Source organism: Loxodonta africana, chromosome 3 (assembly GCF_030014295.1).
Source record: "Loxodonta africana isolate mLoxAfr1 chromosome 3, mLoxAfr1.hap2, whole genome shotgun sequence".
Lineage (NCBI taxonomy): Eukaryota > Metazoa > Chordata > Mammalia > Proboscidea > Elephantidae > Loxodonta > Loxodonta africana.
The window spans coordinates 8281395-8292213 of NC_087344.1; the positions used below are offsets into that span (position 1 = coordinate 8281395).

Genomic DNA, 10819 nt, shown 5'->3' on the forward strand with positions numbered 1-10819 from the left:
TAATGAGGTAAAATTTGAATGTTCAACGAGAATATTTGATCTCCGAAATCATTTTTCTCTGAGCTTTCAAGCGAAAACGTCTGGTCCCGAGAGGCAGCCCTGATGTTCACCCACGTGGGAAAGCTGGAAATACTAAGCCCGCTGCCCGACCTTGATTTCCCAGCTTTCGACTTCCTGCGGTGCCACATGAACATCCAGACGATTCTCATGAACCCCGATCTCCAGATCAAAGCTTGCCAAGTACGTAATTACAACCGTTTAGATCATTTTTCAAGGTACTTTTTTTCTTCCATAATTTTTAAAAAATTGTTTTAGCGAGGTGGGAGTATATATAACAAAACGTTTGTTATTTCAACATATTGTTCATGTACAGTTCAGTGACATTGACGATGTTCAACATGTTGTGCGGCTATTGCCACTGTCCGTTTCCAAAGGATCCTACCACACCGTTAACAGAGACAAGCAATGGCTCTGTTTTTCTCCCTCCTTCCCACCCCTGGTAACCACTAACAAGCTTTGGTCCCTAAACATTTGCCTATTCTAGCTATTTCATATAAGTGAGATCATACGGTCTTTGCCCTTTTGTGATTGACTTTTTTCATTCAGCATAATGGATCTTATAGACTCTGGACGTGTTGTCGGGAGGGATCAGTTCCTGGAGAAGGACTTCATGCTTGGTAAAGTACAGGGTCAGCGGAAAAGAGGAAGACCCTCAACGACATGGACTGACACAGTGGCTGCAACAGTGGGCTCAAGCATGACAACAATTGTGAGGAAGGTGCAGGACGGGTGGTGTTTCATTCTATTGTACATACAGTTGCTAAGAGTCGGAACCGACTGGATGGCACCTAACAACAACAACGACATTGTCAAGGTTCATCCATGTCGTGTCATGCATCAGGACTTCATTTCTCTTTGTGGCTGAGTACTATCCCATTGTATGGATGGGCCAAGTTTTGTTTCTCCATTCGCCTGTTGATGGACATTTCGGTTGTTTCCACCTTTTGGCTCTTGTGCATAGTACGGCATGAACATGCACGCTTTCTACTTTTTTTTTTTGGGCAACCACCCCCTCCCTGCCCACAAGGTATTTTTGTAAGCACCCTATGTCAGTTCTTTTATGTGTTGCTTTAAAAAAAATTAGTATAGTGCAATTACAAAAACACCTTGTGGGTGGGTTGGCAAACAAATGTAGAACGCTCATGTTATTTGTGTAAAATATGTGGTATAAGTTTCTGTTTGCGTTCCTGCTTTTAATTTTGGGTACATACCTAGCAGTGGGATTGCTGGGTCATATGGTAGTTCTATGTTTAAAACATACTCTTCTTTAAGAGTGCGTTCATAGCCAGTAACCACACGTGAAGGAGCCCTGTGGTGTGGCACAGTGGTTAAACTCTAGACTGCTAACTGAAAGATTGGCAATTTGAACCCACCAGCCGCCCCGCAGGAGAAAAACCTGGCAATCTGCTCCCGTAAAGGTAACAGCCAAGAAAACCCTATGGGCCAGTTCTACTCTCACACATGGAGTCGATACAAGTCGGAATTGACTTGACAGCACCCAACAACAACAACCACACGTGAGAGATCCAAGTAGGGTTGCCAGGTGAAATACAGGATGCCACATCAAAAGACGAATGGATGAACAAAACGTGGTCCGTCCGTACGATGGAATGCTATTCAGCCATGAAGAGAAATGGAGTTCTCATACACGCTACGACACGGATGACCTTGGAAAACATCGTGCTGAGTGAAAGAAGCCAGACACAAAGGACAAACATTGTCTGTTACCACTTAAATGAAATACCTAGAATAGGCAAATACGTAGGGGCAGAAAGTGATTGGGGGTTACGAGGAGCTGGGGGAAAGGGCAATGAGGACTTACTGCTCAGTGGGGACAGGGTTTTTGTTGTGATGAAAAAATTCTGGAAACGGATAGTGGTAATGGTTACACCACATGGTGATGTAATGAATGTGACTGGATTGTACACTTCAAAATGGTTCAATGGCAGTTTTTTAAAACTTTTTATTGTACTTTAAGTGAAAGTTTACAAATCAAGTCAGTCTCTCATACAAAGATTCATATACACCTTGCGATATAGTCCTAATTGCTCTCCCCCTAATGAGATAGCCTGCTCCTTCCCTCCATTCTCTCTTTTCGTGTCCATTCCGCCAGCTTCTAACCCCCTCTGTCCTCTCATCTCCCCTCCAGATAGGAGATGCCAGCGTAGTCTCAAGTGTCTACTTGATCCAAGAAGCTCATTCTTCACCGGCATCTTTTTCTATCCCATTGTCTAGTCAAATCCTTGTCTGAAGAGTTGGCTTTGGGACTGGTTCCTGTCCTGGGCTAACAGAAGTTCTGGGGACCGTGACCACCGAGGTCCTTCTAGTCTCAGTCAGACCATTAAGTCTGGTCTTTTTGCGAGAATTTGGGGTCTGCATCCCACTGCTCTCCTGCTCCCTCAGGGGTTCTCTGTTGTGTTCCCTGTCAGGGCAGTCATCAGTTGTAGCCGGGCACCATCTAGTTCTTCTGGTCTCAGGCTGATGTAGTCTCTGATTTATGTGGCCCTTTCTGTCTGTTGGGCTCGTAATTACCTTGTGTCCTTGGTGTTCTTCATTCTCCTTTGCTCCAGGTGGGTTGAGACTAATTGATGCATCTTAGATGTCTGCTTGCTAGCGTTTTAAGACCCCAGACGCCACTCTCCAAAGTGGGATGCAGAATGTTTTCTTGGTAGATTTTATTATGCCAATTGACTTAAATGTTCCCTGAAACCATGGTCCCCAAACTCCCGCCCCTGCTACGGTGGCCTTCGAAGATTCCGTTTATTCAGGAAACTTCTTTGCTTTTGGTTTAGTCCAGTTGTGCTGACCTCTCCTGTATTGTGTGTTGTCTTTCCCTTCACCTAAAGTAGTTCTTATCTACTATCTAATTAGTGAGTACCCCTCTCCCTCCCTCCCTCCCTCCCCCCTCTCATAACCATCAAAGAATATTTTCTTCTCTGTTTGAACTATTTCTCAAGTTCTTAGGAAACCCTGGTGGTGTAGTGGTTAAGTGCTACGGCTGCTAACCAAAGGGCTGGCAGTTCAAATCCTCCAGGCGCTCCTTGGAAACTCTATGGGGCAGTTCTACTCTGTCCTATAGGGTCGCTATAAGTCGAAATCGACTTGACAGCACTGGGTTGTTTTTTTTTTTTTTTGGTTTTATAATAGTGGTCTTATACAATATTTGTCCATTTGCAACTGACTAATTTCATTCATCATAATGCCTTCCAGGTTCCTCCACGTTATGAAATGTTTCACAGATTCCTCACTGTTCTTTATCGATGTGTAGTATTCCATTGCGTGACTATACCATAATTTATTTATTCATTCATCTGTTGATGGGCACCTTGGTTGCTTCCATCTTTTTGCTGTTGTAAACAGTGCTGCAATGAACATGGGTGTACATATATCTGATTGTGTAAAGGCTCTTATTTCTCTAGGGTATATTCCAAGGAGTGGGATTGCTGGATTGTATGGTAGCTCTATTTCTAGCTATTTAAGGAAGCGCCATATTGATTTCCAAAGTGGTTGTACCATTTTAAATCCCCATCAGCAGTGTATAAGTGTTCCAGTCTCTCCACAGCCTCTCCAACATTTATTATTTTGTGTTTTTTGGATTAATGCCAGCCTTGTTGCAGTGAGATGGAATCTCATTGTAGTTTTGGTTTGCATTTCCATGCAAATGGAAATGCATGGCTAATGATCGTGTTTCCTCCCGTATCTGTTAGCTACCTGAATGTCTTCTTTAGTGAAGTGTCTGTTCATATCTTTTACCCATTTTTTAATTGGGTTATTTGTCTTTTGTTGTTGAGTTTTTGCAGTATCATGTAGATTTTAGAGATCAGCCGCTGATCAGAAATGTCATAGCTAAAATCTTTTTCCCAGTCTGTAGGTTATCTTTTTAGTCTTTTGGTGAAGTCTTTGGATGAGCATGGGTGTTTGATTTTTAGGAGCTCCCAGTTATCTAGTTTCTCTTCTGGCGTTTGTGCATTGTTAGTAATGTTTCACATACTGTTTATGCCATGTATAAGGGCTCCTAGTGTTGTCTGTATTTTTTCTTCCATGATCTTTATTGTTTTAGATTTTATATTTAGGTCTTTGATCGATTTTGAGTTGGTTTTTGTGCATGGTGTGAGGTATGGGTCTTGTTTCATTTTTTTGCTGATGGGTATCCAGTTATGCCAGCACCATTTGTTAAAAAGACTGTCTTCCCGCCCCCCCCCCCCCCCATTTAACTGTTCTGGGGCCTTTGTCAAATACCAACTGCTCATATGTGGATGGATTTATGTCTGGATTCTCAATTCGGTTCCTTTGGTCTATGTATCTGTTGTTGTACCAGTACCAGGCTGTTTTGACTACTGTGGTGGTATAATAGGATCTAAAATCAGGTAGAGCGAGGCCTCCCACTTTGTTCTTCTTTTTCAGTAACGCTATACTTATCCAGGGCCTCTTTCCCTTCCATATGAAGTTGGTGATTTGTTTCTCCATCTCATTAAAGAATGTCTCAATGCCAATTTTATGTTTATTTTATTTTACCACAATGAAACTATATCTATACATGTATATATGTATGCATAAGGAAGACCGAAGAAGAGTTGACGCCTTTGAATTGTGGTGTTGGCAAAGAATGTTGAATATACCATGAACTGCCAAAAAGAACGAACAAATCTGTCTTGAAAGAAGTGTGGCCAGAATGCTCCTTAGAGGCAAGGATGGCGAGACTGCGTCTTACATACTTTGGACATGTTGTCAGGAGGGATCAGTCCCTGGAGAAGGACATCATGCTTGGCAGAATACAGGGTCAGCGGAAAAGAGGAAGACCCTCAACAGGGTGGATCGACACATGGCTGCAACAATGAGCTCAAGCATAACAAGATTGTAAAGATGGCTCAGGACCGGGCAGTGTTTCGTTCTGTTGTGTATAGGGTCGCTATGAGTCGGAACCGATTTGACGGCAAAAAAAGTTTTTTTTTTTTTTAACAATAACAATGTATGGTGCTGTAGTGGTTAAAAGCTACGGCTGCTACCCAAAAGGTCGGCAGCTCGAATCCACCAGGCGCTCCTTGGAAACCCGATGGGGCAGTTCTACTCTGTCCTATAGGGTCGCTATGAATCGGAATCAACTTGGCGGCAGTGGATTTTGTTTTGGTTTTATGTATGTACGTGTATATATATATATATGATGCCTAGTTAAATTAGAATTTCAGATAAATAGTAATTATTTTAAGTATGTCATGCAATATTTGAGACATACTGTATTTTTATTTGCTAAATCTGACCACCCTAAACTCTAGGCCTTCACAGCCCCAACGTTGGCATTCTCAACCTTGAATGACTTTAAAAAAAAAAAAAAAAATTTTTATGTCTCTCTTGTATTTTTTTATATTAAAAAGAAATATATTTTGCTTTTCTTATAGTGCATGCTCTTTGTAACAAGAGAATCAGGCAACCCACAAAAACCTATATGCAAAACTGTTCAGAAATCTAGAAAATAAGTTCTGCGGTTATCAGGACTACTTCCCTTTTTATGTAGATGTTGACCTTTGGGGTTCCAGGGTAACTTATCTCCAAGAGTTGCTGGACAGGGAGATTTGATTCGGCTCCAGGTCTCCACCAAACCTTGGGGATCAGCCCTGACCTGGGCCAGGCTGACCGATTAGAGAGGAGAGGATTTTTAAAAATACCAATGTAACAATTTGGATTAATTGTTTTGCAAGTGCCAGAAAATCCAGATCTAATGGGCTTAAACCAAAGAGGCACACGTTGACCCATGTAACCACAAAGTCCAGAGAGGCGAGGCTTCAGGTGAGGCTTGATCTAGTGACTTAAGTCATGCCACCAAGGACCTGACTTCTCTCCACCTCTCCTCTCTGCATTCCTTGGTGTTCTGTGCTTCATCCAGATGCCTCTGGGAAGTTCTGGGATCTCATAAAATGGTAGCAAGCTGGCTACCAGTTCTCTAGGCCTCACTTCCTCCTACCACAATATTCCCGGAACTGAGAGGGTCTCTGAGGCTAGGCCCTGCAGAAGCCAAGAGAAATTTCAGCAAATGCCTCTAATATCTCATGGGCCCTGAGAGCATGACATTCCCTTTCCCGACCCAATCCCCATGGTTGGGGATGAGCCAGTCAGGACCCAGTCCTTAAGATAGGAGCAGGCTATTGCCTACCAGTTGATTCCCGTTAGGCCACATGCCCAAGGATGGGCAAGGGTAGTTTCCGAAAGGATACTTGGGATATTTTCAGGAATGATGTCTTAATTCTCTAGTGCTGCCGTAACAGAGATACCACAAGTGGGTGGCTTTAAAGAAGAGAAATTAATTTTCTCACAGTTGAGGAGGCTAGAAGTCCGAATTCAGGGCACCAGCTCTAGGGGAAGGCACTCTCTCTGTCGGCTCTGAGGGACGGTCCTTCTCTTTTTTCAGCTTCTAATCCTTGGCTCCATGGTGATCTTCACGTGGTGTGACATCTATCTTCCCACATCTCTGCTTGTTTAATCTGCTCTTTTATACAGTAAACCCAGTGAAAGCCAGAACCTTCCAACGCCATCACCTGGGGTGTGACCAAGCCTTCCATCTGCCAGAAATGTGGCAGACACAGGAATCTGCTCAGCTGCACCAGAAAGTTTGCCAAATGTGCCAGACTCTACAGGCCAAACGAACTGGGGTCTTCAAAGATAAAATGAGAGGGAAAGAAGGCGATGGAGGGGGAACCTAAAGAATGAAAGAAAACGTAACAGTTTTCGAGAACGGGCAAGACTAAGTGCTATTGTCTGCAGATGTGCACTTGGGCACTAACGCTGTGAAGAAACGCAAGGAAGCAATCCCTGTAGAGCAGGGCAGGGTGCTTCTGGAGGGAGGGAGGGAGGGGCTGTGGTGGGGCTGACCTTGAGGGTCTCTGGGGAATGCAGAGTCTCGCAGGAAAGACAGTCTAATGAGTCTGTCAAAAGGGCCGGTAAGACTGGAAGTTTCCATCCTAGGGGACCACCTAATGCTTCTCACCTACTTGTCCTTTCTTTTTGGGAACAGAGGAGTTGACTTCCTGTTCTGCATTTCTAATCAGGTGCAACGTCTCCATGGGTTTTTTGGAAACAGAATGTATACCATTGATATGAACAGCGAGCTGACATTGACCGGTTTTATAATACCTCAACCGGGCAATCCACCAATTCCACTAGTGAGTGTGTCTTTTTTGGTAAAATGTATATAACATAAAATTTTCCCTCTCAACCTTTGGAAGCGTGCTCTATTTCTATGTATTTACCTGTTCTATTTAAGTGCATCAGTTCACAATGTTGTACCATCGTCACCCTTCCCAAAACCCTTTCATCACCCCAAACAGGAATTCTGTACCCCTCCTCCCCCAGCCCCTTGTCTTCAGTGACTGTGGAATCGTCTCTGACTCCTGGCGACCCTGTGTATAACAGAAGGAAACGTTGCCCCATCCTGTGCCACCTTCACAGCCATTGGTCCATTGTTCCAACCACTGTGTATTTTGAGTGCCTTCCACCTCAGGGGGTTCATCTTCCAGCAATGTATCAGACAGTGTTCTCTTGTGGTCCACAGGGTGTTCATCGGCTAACTTTTGGAAGCAGATCACCAGGTCTTTCTTCCCGGTCTACCTTAGTTTAGAAGTGTTGCTGGAACCTGTTCGCCCTTTGAAATACCAGTGGGGTGGCATCCAGCATCACAGCAACATCGTACAACAAACTGACGGATGGGTGGTGGCCCTCAGCCCCTGGAAACCACTAATCCAATGCCTTGTTCTCTAGTCTCCTTCTGACCTGCGCCTTAACCTTTCCACAAATTCTTTTTTTCATTTCCTCCTTCTCTCAGCTCCTAGTCTATTTTCTCCCTCTATGTATTTACCTATTCTAGATATTGTAGTTGTTGTTAGGTGCCGTCGAGTCTGTTCCAACTCATAGCGACCCTGTGTACAACAGAACGAAACACTGCCCAGTGCTTTAGCATCCTCACAGTCATTGTTGTGCTTGAGCCCATTGTTGCAGCCAATGTGTCAATCCATTTTGCTGAGGGTCTTCCTCTTTTTCACTGACCTTCTTTACCAAGCATGATGTCCTCCTCCAGGAACTGATCCTTTCTGATAACATGCCCAAAGTATGTGAGACAAAGTTGCACCATCCTTGCTTCTAAGGAGCATTCTGGCTGTCCTTCCTCCATGACAGATTCGTTCTTTCTTCTGGCAGTCCACGGTATATTCCATATTCCTCACCAATACCATAATTCAAAGGCATCAACTCTTCTTCAGTCTTCCTTATTCATTTCCACGTTTCATATGCATATGAGGTCATTGAAAACACTATGGCTTGGATCAGGTGCCCTTTAGTCACTAAGGTAACATCTTTGTTTTTTAACACTTTAAAGAGGTCCTTTGCAGCAGATTTGCCCAATGCAATACGTCTTTTGATTTCTTGACTGCTGCTTCCATGGGTGATGATTGTAGATCCAAGGAAAATAAAACCCTTGACAACTTCAGTATTTTTTCTGTTTATCATGATGTTGCTCATTGGTCCAGTTGTGAGGATTTTTGTTTTCTTTATGTTTTTTTTTTTTTTTTTATGTTGAAGTGTAATCCATACTGAAGGCTGTGGTCTTTGATCTTCATTAGTAAGTGCTTCAAGTCCTCTTCACTTTCAGCAAGCAAGGTTGTGTCATCTGCATAACACAGGTTGTTAATGAGTCTTCCTCCAATCCTGATGCCACGTTCCTCTTCATATAGTCCAGCTTCTTGTGTTATTTGCTCAGCACACAGATTCACTAAGTATGGTGAAAGGACACAGCCCCAACACACACCTTTCCTGATTTTAAACCACACAGTATCCCCTTGTTCTGTTCTAACGACTGCCTCTTGGTCTATATACAGGTTCCTCATGAGCAGAATTAAGTACTCCGGGATTCCCATTCTTCTCAATGTTATCCATAATTTGTTATGATCCACACAGTCGAATGCCTTTGCGTAGTCAATAAAACACGGGTAAACATCTTTCTGGTATTCTGTAACTTCAGCCAGCATCCCTCTGACATCAGCAGTGATATCCCTGGTTCCACGCCCTCTTCTGAATCCGGCCTGAATTTCTGGCAGTTCCCTGTCAGTGTATTGCTGCATCTGCTTTTGAATGATCTTCAACAAAATTTTCCTTGTGTGTGATATTAAAGATATTGTTCAATAATTTCTGCATTCTGTTGAATCACCCCTCTTGGGAATAGGCATAAATATAGATCTCTTCCAGTCGGTTGGCCAGGTAGCTGTCTTCCAAATTTTATGGCATAGACAGGTGAGTACTTCCGGAGCTCCATCCTTATGTTGAAACATCTCAACTGATGTTCTGTCAACTCCTGGAGCCCTGTTTTTAGCCAGTGCCTTCAGTGCAGCTTGGACCTCTTCCTTCAGTACCATTGGTTCTCAGTCATATGCTGCCTCCTGAAATGGTAGAACGTCAAACAATTCTTTTCGGTATGGTGACTCTGTGTATCCCTTCCATCTTTTAATGCTTCCTGCATTGCTTAGTATTTTCCCAGTAGAATCCTTCTTGCACTTGAGGCTTGAAATTTTCTTCAGTTCTTCCAGTTTGAGAAATGCTGATCGTGTTCTTCCCTTTCGGTTTTCTAGCTCCAGGTCTTTGCACATTTCATTGTAATACTCTACTTTCTCGAGCTGCCCTTTGAAATCTTCTGGTCAGCTCTTTTACTTCGTCATTTTTTCCATTCACTTTAGCTACTCAACATTCAAGAGCAAATTTCAGAGTCTCTTCTGACATGCGTTTTGGTCTTATCTTTCTTTCCTGTCTTTTTAATGACCTCTTTCTTTCTTCATGTATGATGTCCTCGATGTCGTTCCACAACTCGTCTGGTCTTTGTTCCTTAGTGTTCAGTGCATCAAATCCGTTCTTGAGATGGTCTCTAAATTCAGGTGGAATACACTCAAAGCCGTACTTTGGCTCTTGTGGCCTTGTTCTAATTTTCCTCAGCTTCAGCTTGCTTGAATTTGCACATGAGCAATTGATGGTCTGTTCTGCAGTTGGCTCTTGGCCTTGTTCTGACTGATGAGAATGAGCATTTCCATCATCTCTTTCCACAGATGTAGTTGACATGATTCCTGTGTAATCTGTCTGACGAGGTATAGTTACCATTTATGTTGGTGAAATATGGTATTTGTAATGAAGAAGTCATTGGTCTTGCAAAATTCTCTCATGCGGTCTCCAGCATTGTTTCTATCACCAAGGCTATATTTTCCAACTACCAATCCTTCTTTGCTTCCAGCTTTCACATTCCAATCGCCATTAGTTATCAGTGCATCCTGATTGCATGTTCGATCAATTTCAGGCTCTAGAAGTTGGTAGAAATCTTCAATTTCTTTATCTTTGCCCTTAGTGGTTGGTGCATAAATTTGAGTAATGGTTGTATTAACTGGTCTTCCTTGTAGGTGTATGGATATTATCCTATCACTGACAGTGTTGTACTTAAGGATAGATCCTGAAATGTTCTTTTTGACGATGAACATGATACATTCCTCTTCAGTTTGTCATTCCCAACATGGCACACCATATGATTTTGTCTGATTCAAATTGGCCAATACCAGTCCATTTCAGCTCACTAACACCTAGGATATTGGTGTTTATGTGTTCCATTTCATTTTTAATGATTTCCAATTTTCCTAGAGTCATACTTCATACATTCTACTTTCCAATTATTAATGGACGTTTGCAGCTGTTTCTTCTCATTTTGAGTCATGCCACATCAGCAAATGAAGGTCCCGAAAGC

At 42.9% G+C, this 10819-nt stretch overlaps 1 protein-coding gene across 1 annotated transcript in view; it reads left to right on the plus strand.

Annotated features, from left to right (window-relative positions):
* CATSPERD (cation channel sperm associated auxiliary subunit delta) overlaps positions 1-10819 on the plus strand; it is a 73582-nt gene that overhangs the window by 20084 nt on the left and 42679 nt on the right. The window contains exons 9-10 of the mRNA XM_064279818.1: positions 64-240; positions 7101-7214. Of these exons, the coding sequence (XP_064135888.1) occupies positions 64-240; positions 7101-7214 (291 nt within the window). The remainder of the gene's footprint in view (positions 1-63; positions 241-7100; positions 7215-10819) is intronic.